The sequence below is a fragment of the Solanum dulcamara genome, chromosome 8 (genome assembly GCF_947179165.1).
Source record: "Solanum dulcamara chromosome 8, daSolDulc1.2, whole genome shotgun sequence".
NCBI classification, from domain to species: Eukaryota; Viridiplantae; Streptophyta; class Magnoliopsida; order Solanales; family Solanaceae; genus Solanum; species Solanum dulcamara.
The window spans coordinates 61,679,102-61,689,846 of NC_077244.1; the positions used below are offsets into that span (position 1 = coordinate 61,679,102).

At 39.2% G+C, this 10,745-nt stretch overlaps 1 protein-coding gene across 1 annotated transcript; it reads left to right on the top strand.

Annotated features, from left to right (window-relative positions):
- The first annotated feature begins 1,126 nt into the window (after positions 1 to 1,126).
- LOC129900034 (uncharacterized) lies at positions 1,127 to 8,287 on the top strand. Its single transcript, XM_055975015.1, has 6 exons — positions 1,127 to 3,704; positions 3,897 to 4,650; positions 4,837 to 6,578; positions 6,654 to 7,349; positions 7,434 to 7,762; positions 7,871 to 8,287. Exons 1-6 carry the CDS (start codon positions 1,127 to 1,129, stop codon positions 8,285 to 8,287), a joined length of 6,516 nt encoding a protein of 2,171 aa, XP_055830990.1.
- The last annotated feature ends 2,458 nt before the right edge of the window (positions 8,288 to 10,745 follow it).

Here is a 10,745-nt window from a genome sequence, read left to right on the forward strand (position 1 = left end):
ACCAACGTGATGACATGGTAGACATATGTTTTAGTAATACAAGTCATATTAACAGTTTTTATGATAGGATGAAAAGGTTTGTGTCTCCAGTTGGTACTAATGATTGGTACGAATTCTTGATTTCTCGCACTAGTGACCAAATTCAATGGAAATACCCACTACTCTCATGTCCTACTGCATTCATAAGGTGTAGAGGATTTTACTACATCGAGCTCATTGGATTGGAAGGTCTCCAACCATACGCCCCAATATGTGTGCTTCAACAGTTCGGTCAAACACAAATGATTCCTCTACAAGCAAATATGAAATCTTCTGAAATTTCCTTCGAATCAGACTTTAAAGTCCCTAGAGTTGATAAGATTCTTCATGAATGGGATAATATCATCACGCTAGAGATAGGAGATGGACCAGCAAGAAGAACTCCAGAATATCAGGCATGGCTTCGAGAAGATCGCAATAGCATAAGCCCAGAAGGTGAACAGGGCTTTGAGGATATTAGGACAACGATTTGGATACGACACTGTCATCTTGGAACCAAAATAGTTACACCAGAAATGTGGGCTCAAATGGTGAATATAATACAGATTCTGGATAATGCGAGAGCAGGATCTAACAGTGTTGGAGCATCATCTTCATCCACTTCACCATTCTGATTAAGAGCAAGAATTAGGCTAAGTCTTTGTTTCCATTTTTTGTCATCTTTCCATGTATTTTGTTGATTATTGTACCCTTTTATTGTTGTTTAATGAAAATTGGATTTTTTTTGTCTTCCAAACTCAAATTATCTCAAGTTAATGGCTTGGATCAACCTATCATAAATCTCGTTATTTGGCATTTAGGCCCACCTTTGGCATAAAAGAGGTCCCGTGCATATTAGGTCGCATTTGTACCATTAATTTCTCTTCTTACTATGTAATTTATTTGCTATGTGGTATATGTTCCCTTATTTGCCAACATTATTTGCCTAATTGTTTATTCGATTTATACTAATATATTTCTTTTCTTTTTGTTTAACAGAGGTTTCTTTTTCCTTTCTAATTTATTTCCCCAAAGGTTGATTCGTGTTGACTGCGAACTGGCGGATCATCCATACTTCACTAGATCAAAAGGCCGATCACCCGCCGACATGACTGGTTCAAGTGCATCTGATCAAGATGGTTTAGGACTTGTCACTATCCCAAGAGATGAACCTGAGGCTTCAAAAGGAAGGGATCCTATTTCTTATAATGAACATATTGCTAACCTGATGCAACAAATGGCCAATATGCAAAGAGAGATCGATCGACTTCGAAACCTTACCAATTTGTCCATTAGCCTAAATACACCACTTCCCGAACATGGGGCAGATGCAACTATTCCACCTGTTGACTCTCCCTCGCCTCAAGACTTCCTTCCAAATCCTTCCCCTTTCAAAACCAATATGACTGCTCCTAAACAACCCGTCAACCAACCACAAGTCAATTTCGCAAACATCAACTCACAACAAACCAATCCACTACCTTTCACTACCCCTTATGTTTCCCAAACTCCAGTCCTCCAAACTACACTTACCCAAGCTCCACTCACTGAAACTAACCCACTTACCCAAAAATCCCCACTCACCCAAACCAACCCGCTCATCCAAAAATACCAAACGATCCAACATATACCTGTGACACATACTACAACTCCTAACATGCAATATGTGCCACAAGTATACGTAACAGAAGCTCAACCTTTCATTACTCCAATACCAACCATGCCAGAAGTCGATCCATATGAGGAGATGGAGAGAAAGGCCAGATCAAAAATAGATGAAAGTGTAGCTAGGGAGATTCGTAATTTGAAAGAAGCGTTCAAAAGTATCCAACTTCACAAAGAGTGCGAAGGATTTGAGTATGAGGATTTATGTGTTCATCCTGATGTCGAGTTGCCTGCAGGATATAAAGTACCAAAATTTGATGTGTTTGATGGGAAGGGAAATCCACGAGCTCATTTAAGATCGTATTGTGACAAGCTAGTTGGAGTGGGGAAAGATGAGGCCATTAGAATGAAATTATTCATAAGGAGTTTGACAGGAGAAGCATTGGATTGGTATACAAGTCAAGATCCGAAGAAATGGCATAGCTGGAGTATCATGGCACAAGATTTCATGGATAGGTTCAAGTTCAACACTGAGGCCATACCAGATAGATTCTATTTGATGAAACTAGAAAAAAGGTCGACGGAGTCTTTTAGAGAATATGCCATGAGATGGAGAGAAGATGCTGCAAAGGTTCAACCTCCGATGACAGAAAGTGAGATGACCTCCCTTTTTATACAATCTCAAAAAGATGCAACGTATTATGAGAAGATGATAAGCGTGGTAGGACAAAAGTTCTTTGAAGTTATAAGGATGGGAGAATTCATTGAAGAAGGTATTAAAACTGGGAGAATCACTAATTTGGCAGCCTTACAAGCAACAAGTAAAGCAATTCAGTCAGATTCAATTGGAGGAGCCTTTAAGAAGAAGAAGGACGGAGTGTCCGCTGTCATGACCATCCAGGAACGTAGGCCAAACCAAATGTTAACATACCAAAACCCTTTACCCCAACCTTCATACCATAATCAGTATACCCAGGTCCCTCAACCATATTACCAGCCTTCTGTCGCCCCTTATCCAGTTTACACTACTCAGCCAATATATTATCCATCCAGAGCGCCCACTTATCCAAATCCCTCACAATACCGACCTACATACCCACCTCAATCCCATTATCAAACACAAATTCGCCCATCAAATCCACCAAGGCCCCGCCCAAACTTTGAAAGAAGACCACCCAAAACCTATACACCTTTAGCCGAACCTTTATCCCAACTATATGAAAGGTTGAGAACCGCAGGAATACTCCAACCAATCCAAGCACGAATTCCCAACCCCCTTCCCGGATGGTATGATGACACTAAGCATTGCGTCTATCACTCTGGAGCTGCTGGACATGACACCGAGAACTGTCTTACTCTCAAGGACAAGATTGAGGCATTAATCAAAGAAGGAGTTATTCAACTCAGAGGTGCTGCCCCCAATGTAAATAACAATCCTCTTCCAAATCATGAGAATGTGAACATGATCACCATTGATGAAGAATGCAATTTGGAAGGGACTATTTTGCCAATCAAAGAAGAGAAGAATGTTATGGCATCTGCCTTTATTGCTCCCATTATCACAATCCAGGCGCGAGCGCCATTTGAAGTGGAAGTTTTGGTTCCTAAACCTAAGATTACGGTTTTGGTTGCTCAATCAACTCATTTTGATACTAAAGCAGTTCCCTGGAGTTACTCAACTGACACAAAGGACAAAGGGAAAGGAAAGGTAGTTGTAGAAGTTGCTGCTGCCGGAATGACAAGATCGGGGCGATGTTATGCCCCTGAAGGTATTGCACGAATCGTACCGAATAAGGAAGTTAACCAAAAGAAAGTTGTGACAGAAGCTGAAATAGAGGATTTTTGGAGGAAAATGCCAACAAAAGAATATTCTGTTGTTGAACAGTTGAAGAAGACTCCCGCCCAAATTTCCTTGATGTCATTATTGATGAGTTCTGAAACTCACAGGAGCGCTTTGGTGAAAGTTCTAAGTGAAGCTTATGTTCCGGCCAATATCACAAGTGAGAATCTTTCAGCCATGGTAGGGCAGGTTTTGGAAGCAAACAAAGTCTGTTTTCACGAAGAGGAATTACCATCTGAAGGTTTGGGACATAACAAAGCATTGAACATCACTGTCAGGTGTAGGGACAAGTTTGTTTCTAGAGTTCTGATTGACAATGGTTCAGCTGTTAACATATGTCCTTTCAATACCCTTCGAGCTTTGGGAATTAATATCGGGAAAATTCGTGAAAGCCATGTGAGGGTTAGAGGTTTTGATGGAACACAAAGGGGAGTCATTGGCGAAATTGATTTGCCACTACAAATTGGACCCGAGGAGTTCGTGGTAGAATTCCAAGTATTGGACATACCTGCTAGTTACAATTTATTGCTTAGGAGGCCTTGGATCCATATGGCTGGTGCGGTCCCTTCTACCCTGCACCAAAATTTGAAATTTGTTTGGAACCACCACGAGATTATTGTTCATGGAGAAGGTAGTAATTCCATGTATCCTGAGAATTCAATCCCTGTTGTTGAAAGTATGGAAGAACTGGATGGGTCTGTGTTCCATACTAAAGAGATTATGTGTGTTCATCAAACCGAAAGGGTAAAGTTACCACGTGTGCTTGTGATGGTGGCTTGGGAAATGTTGAAGAATGGTTTCATGCCTGGTCGAGGACTTGGAGTGAACTTAGGTGGAATAGTGGAACCAATTCAATTGTCGGGCCAGAAATACACCTTTGGTTTGGGATACAAGCCTACTCCTGAAGAAGTCTCATTGGCCGATCTCAAAAGGAAAAGTGACATTTCATTGCCCCATCCCATTCCGCACTTGAATCAGTCATTTTCCAAGGCATATATTATAAAGGAATCAGAGGAAGACGCTGAAAACACCCTCGTGGAAGGACTCAAAAACTTATTTATAGAAGAAGCGGAATGCAACATAATCTTGGAGGATTGTACCGAGATTCCGACCATATGGGATGTGGAGCCTGGAGATGCTTTGAACAATTGGACTTATAACCCATCTCCGTTTCCTCGAAAATCTTGGTAGATGTTTGTACTAGAATTAATGAAATAACATGATTCAAAATTGAGGCCTGAATCATGTTTAAGAATCTTTAAATGTTTTGCCTCCACTTTTGAAATCTTAAATGCCACATCTAAGCCATATTTTCAGCTTTAAAATTCAAAATTTTGTACTTAATTATAAATTTATTTTTTACTCCCTTTCAGCGAGCAAATTAATGAATCTGCCAATACCGAGAATGTGACATGTAATGAAATGAGCAAACAAATCTCAAATACTGAGCAATCTTTTGCGGAATATGAAGAAGAGGTGCAACCTGAAGAGTTGACTGAAGATTTTGAACATTTTGAGAATAAAATAAAGCCAAATTTGGATGAAACTGAGACGGTAAATTTGGGAGATTCAGAACTAATGAAAGAAACAAGAATTAGCATCCATTTGACTCCGTCTCAAAGAAAGAAACTTATTGATCTTTTGGGACAATATATGGATGTATTTGCATGGTCTTATGATGATATGCCGGGTCTAAGCACAAACATTGTTTCACATAAGTTGCCAACTGATCCATCTTGTCCCCCAGTCAAGCAAAAGCCAAGGAAGATCAAGCCTGATCTGAGTTTAAAAGTTAAGGAAGAAGTTTCTAAGCAAATCGACACCAACGTCATCCGAGTCACAAAGTATCCTACATGGTTAGCTAATATAGTGCCAGTACCAAAGAAAGATGGAAAAATCAGAGTATGTGTAGACTATCGAGACCTCAACAAGGCCAGTCCGAAAGATGATTTTCCACTTCCAAACATTCACATACTTATTGATAATTGTGCAAAGCATGAGTTGCAGTCATTTGTTGATTGCTTTGCAGGCTACCATCAGATTCTAATGGATGAAGAAGACGCTGATAAAACGGCATTCATCACACCTTGGGGAGTGTATTGTTATCGAGTAATGCCTTTCGGACTCAAGAATGCAGGAGCAACATACATGAGAGCTATGACTACCATTTTTCATGACATGATCCATAAGGAGATTGAAGTCTATGTAGATGATGTCATTATCAAGTCACAAAAGAGCTCCAATCACCTCACAGATTTGAAGAAGTTCTTTGATAGGTTGAGGCGGTATAATCTGAAATTAAATCCTGCAAAGTGTGCATTTGGTGTCCCTGCTGGAAAGTTGTTGGGTTTCATTGTGAGTAGGAAGGGCATAGAATTGGATCCTTCAAAAATAAAGGCTATTCAAGACTTGCCCCCTCCAAAGAGTCGAAAGGATGTAATGAGTTTTCTTGGTCGACTAAATTACATTAGTCGATTCATTGCACAGTCGACTATAATTTGTGAACCAATCTTCAAGTTGTTGAGGAAAGACGCTGCCATTAAATGGACTGAAGATTGTCAACAAGCTTTTGACAGAATCAAGGAGTACTTGTCTAGTCCGCCCGTCTTGGTGCCTCCAAAACCGGGGAGACCATTGCTACTATATATGTCAGTATCGGACAATGCATTTGGATGTGTGTTAGGACAACATGATGAAACTGGGAGGAAAGAACAGGCTATATACTACTTGAGCAAGAAATTCACGCCTTATGAAGCCCGGTATACTTTATTGGAACGCACTTGTTGTGCCTTGACTTGGGTTGCACAAAAGTTAAGACATTACTTATGCGCGTATACCACTTTTCTCATCTCAAGGATGGATCCACTCAAATACATATTTCAGAAGCCTATGCCAACGGGGAAGTTGGCAAAATGGCAAATTTTACTAAGTGAATTCGATATTATTTATGTCACTCAGAAGGCCATCAAGGGACAGGCGCTTGCTGATCATCTTGCTGAAAACCCTATGGATGAAGAGTACGAGCCTCTTAAAACTTATTTCCCTGATGAAGAGGTGTTATTTATTGGAGAGGATATTTTAGAAGAATATCATGGGTGGAGGATGTTCTTTGATGGTGCTGCAAATTCTAAAGGAGTCGGTGCTGGGGCAGTGCTTGTCTCAGAATCAGGTCAACATTATCCAGTCTCAGCGAAATTCAAGTTTCTATGCACTAACAATATGGCGGAGTATGAAGCTTGTATTCTTGGACTCAAAATGGCTGTTGATATGAATATACAAGAATTGTTGGTTATAGGTGACTCAGACTTATTGATTCACCAGGTACAAGGCGAATGGAGCACCAAGAATGTGAAGATACTCCCCTATTTGCAATGTGTGAAGGAAATATGCAAGAAATTTATCAAGATAGAATTCAGGCATATTCCTAGAGCTCAAAATGAATTCGCAGATGCCTTGGCAACCATGTCTTCTATGATTCAACATCCAGACAAGAATTATATAGATCCAATCAAAATCAATGTGCAGGATCAACCGGCCTATTGTTTCCATGTGGATGAAGAAATAGATGGAGAACCATGGTACTATGATATTGTGAGGTATCTCAAAGAAGGAGATTATCCAGAAGGCATAAGCAATATTCAAAAGAGAACACTGCGGAGGCTTGCAAATCACTTTTTCTTAAGTGGAGAAATCCTTTATAGGAGGACTCCAGATTTAGGTTTATTAAGGTGTGTCGACTCCCAAGAGGCGAGCAAGTTGATTGAAGAAATACATGGGGGTACTTGCGGGCCACACATGAATGGTTTTACTTTGGCAAAGAAGATTGTGCGGGCCGGATATTTCTGGATGACTATGGAAACAGACTGCATTCGCTTTGTGAGGAAATGTCATCAATGTCAGATTCATGGTGATTTGATCCAAGTTCCACCGAATGAACTCAATGTGACGAGTTCTCCTTGGCCGTTCGTAGCCTGGGGCATGGATGTCATCGGTCCTATCGAACCAGCCGCATCAAATGGACACAGGTTCATTTTGGTAGCTATCGATTACTTCACAAAATGGGTAGAAGCATCCTCACATAAGTCTGTGACAAAAAAAGTGGTGACAGATTTTGTTCGCAATAACATAGTTTGTAGATTTGGCATCCCCCATTCGATTATAACAGATAATGGAGCTAACCTCAATAGCGGTTTGATGCATGAGATATGTGATAAGTTCAAAATCATTCACCGCAATTCTACTCCTTACCGACCACAGATGAATGGAGCAGTTGAGGCTGCCAACAAGAATATCAAAAGAATATTGCGGAAGATGATTGATAATTATAAGCATTGGCATGAAAATTTACCGTTTGCCCTCCTTGGCTATCGCACCACGATTAGGACTTCGACTGGGGCAACACCTTATCTTTTGGTTTATGGAACAGAAGCAGTATTACCAATGGAAGTTGAGATACCATCCCTGAGGATAATCCAAGAAGCTGAGTTGAGTGATGCCAAATGGATACAAAGCCGATATGAACAATTGATGCTCATTGATGAAAAGAGAATGAATGCAGTTTGTCACGGACAACTTTATCAACATAGGATGGCCAAAGCTTTCAATAAAAAGGTAAGACTGAGACAGTTCAAGCCGGGACAATTGGTGTTAAAACGGATATTCCCGCACCAAGAAGAAGCTAAGGGGAAGTTTGCGCCTAATTGGCATGGGCCTTATGTGGTTCACAGAGTGTTGACTGGAGGAGCGGTGATTCTAGCAGAAATGGACGGAAAGATATGGCCGAAAGCCATCAATTCAGATGCGATTAAGAAATACTATGTCTAGGAGCCTTTATATTGTTTTCATGTAATATTTTATGTAGTATTGAAGAACTACGTTCCGCCCTGATTCCCTTGGCGAGATACGTAGGAAACCCATATCGGGTCTGGTTACTTAGGAAAAATTATAAAGAAGATCCCATTGTTATGTACTATGAACTACGCCTGGCCTGATTCCCTTGGTGGGATACGTAGGCGGCCTGTATCGGCTTCGGTCACATTATGAGAAAATTTTCATTTCCCTCCTTCTTATTATTATTTCGTATATGATAATTACGCATAGTCTAGTTCATGTTGGATACCTAGGCAACCAGTAAAGGACTCGGCCCCTTTGTTTCAATTCTCAAGGAATGTATTCACGAATTACGTATGGTTCGGTCTTTTCGTTATCATGATGAAATATCATTATCTCCCTTTACCAAAACTGGGACAGTTTTGCGGGCAACATTAGAAGAAGACATCAAGAAAATTGAAGAGTATGTGGGAAATAGAATAATCAGGTTGAAGAAAGAAAAGGATGTTTGCTTCGTTTCACGACATGTCGCAATCTAAAATTTTGCAGAAATTCTTTACTATTATATATATATATAATTTATCTTATTACTTTTAATATGGACCTTTACACCAAATATTTTCCTGTTATTTATTAGCCAAGATTTAGAATAGACGGGGATTGCAAGTACAAACTAAGTTGAAGAAAGAAGGAGTATGAAGAACCAAGGCTTCAAAGTCAATGCGAATCAACCTCCCCCCCAAAACTCATAATTTTTCTTTGAATGCAGGCTTGCCAGAATTATCGGCCAATAAAGAGGTCAACATATTTACAGCCTCGGAAGGATCATATGTTGAATGGTTTGAATTACTTATAAATTTATGTTTTAAATCAAGCTTCTCGAAAATTCCAAATATCTTGATTTCACAAATATTTTCAGTTGTACTACCTATGATATTAAATGCCCCGCATAAATATTCTCAAATGCACTCCACGAATACTTTCAAATAATTTTAAGTGCAATACGCCATACAAATGCTTTCAGATATCTTCGAACACATCGCACAGATGTCTTGAAATCTTTTCAAATGCACTGCATAAATGCTTTTAATTATTATCAAATGCACTGCACAAATGCTTTCAATTATTATCAAATGCACTACACAAATACTTTCAATTATTATCAAATGCACTGCACAAATACTTTCAAATATTATCAAATGCACTGCACAAATGCTTTCAGATATTATCAAATGCACTGCACAAATGCTTTCAATTATTATCAAAAGCACTGCACAAATGCTTTCAAATATTATCAAATGCACTGCACAAATGCTTTCAAATATTATCAAATGCACTGCACAAATGCTTTCAAACATTATCAAATGCACTGCACTAATGCTTTCCAGTATATTCAAATGCACTGCACAAATGCTTACAATTCATTCAAATGCACTGCACAAATGCTTTCGATATATTCAAATATTTTATTGCGCTCCACATGGCTTTCAATTGTTTTCTACTGCTTTGCACAAATGCTTTAAATATAATTGTATAAAACGCTTGCAAAGTTGCAATATTTGCAAAGACGTCATTTTCATTAATCATTGACTTGAGAAGTTGCAATCTTCATAAATTATTTGGGTTAAAGCCTCATTTCATTAATCATTGCTGAAAGGCATCATTCTCATGAATCATCGGCTAACCCTATTTTCATAAGCTTTATTTAATCATTACGGTTCGCAAGACCGCATTATATATACTCGCACCCTAGAGGTGTCATTCTCATAAGCTTATTGCACATTGCTTCATATTTAATATTTACTAATTGTCTTATCAAGTTTAAGTTTTGCAGAAATCGCAGCATAACGTGGAATTGTTTCTAAGCAGTGAACGGGGATGTTTGTTGGAAAGTCAAACTCACCAACAATGGTCATGAATCTACTCTCGAACGCTACTCAACCTACTTCCATAATTCAGGTTTTAAAATCCAGTCTCGCCATTATTCGTTATTGGGACGATTTCTTTGGGATTAGGCTTTACTTCGTTCTTCTCAATATTCTCGCCCCTTGTTGAGTCCAGGTTTTTAATTCCACTTTTATCTCTTTATATTGTCAATACGCTCCCTTTTGCTTCACTTCATTTTTAAACAACTCTTCACTTGTTCAAATCTTATTCTTCTCTGCGGCCACCTCTGTCAATATTTTCTCATTCACTAATACTGACACGATTTTATAAATGATGGTGCTTACAATTCGCTCCACCTTATTCTGGCATAACTTCAAAGCTGCACTCGGCTTGAATCCCAAAAGATTCGAGACTTGTTGGTAACTCAAAAGGAAAATTCATCTACAATTTTGTTTTTTTTTCCACAACATTGATGGTCGGGACAAAATTGGCTATTATGTCAACTTCTTTGCCCAAAAACTCTTTCATCGTCTTCGGTCAAAGAGGGACAGCTGTTGACACCCAA

Coding starts and splice junctions, on each gene's coding strand:
- LOC129900034 (XM_055975015.1), top strand. CDS start 1,127: ATGACTGGTTCAAGTGCATCTGATCAAGATGGTTTAGGACTTGTCACT. Junction 6,579..6,653: donor GTGGAGGATGTTCTTTGATG/GTGCTGCAAATT, acceptor ATCCAGTCTCAG/CGAAATTCAAGTTTCTATGC. Junction 7,763..7,870: donor CCAACAAGAATATCAAAAGA/ATATTGCGGAAG, acceptor GCAACACCTTAT/CTTTTGGTTTATGGAACAGA.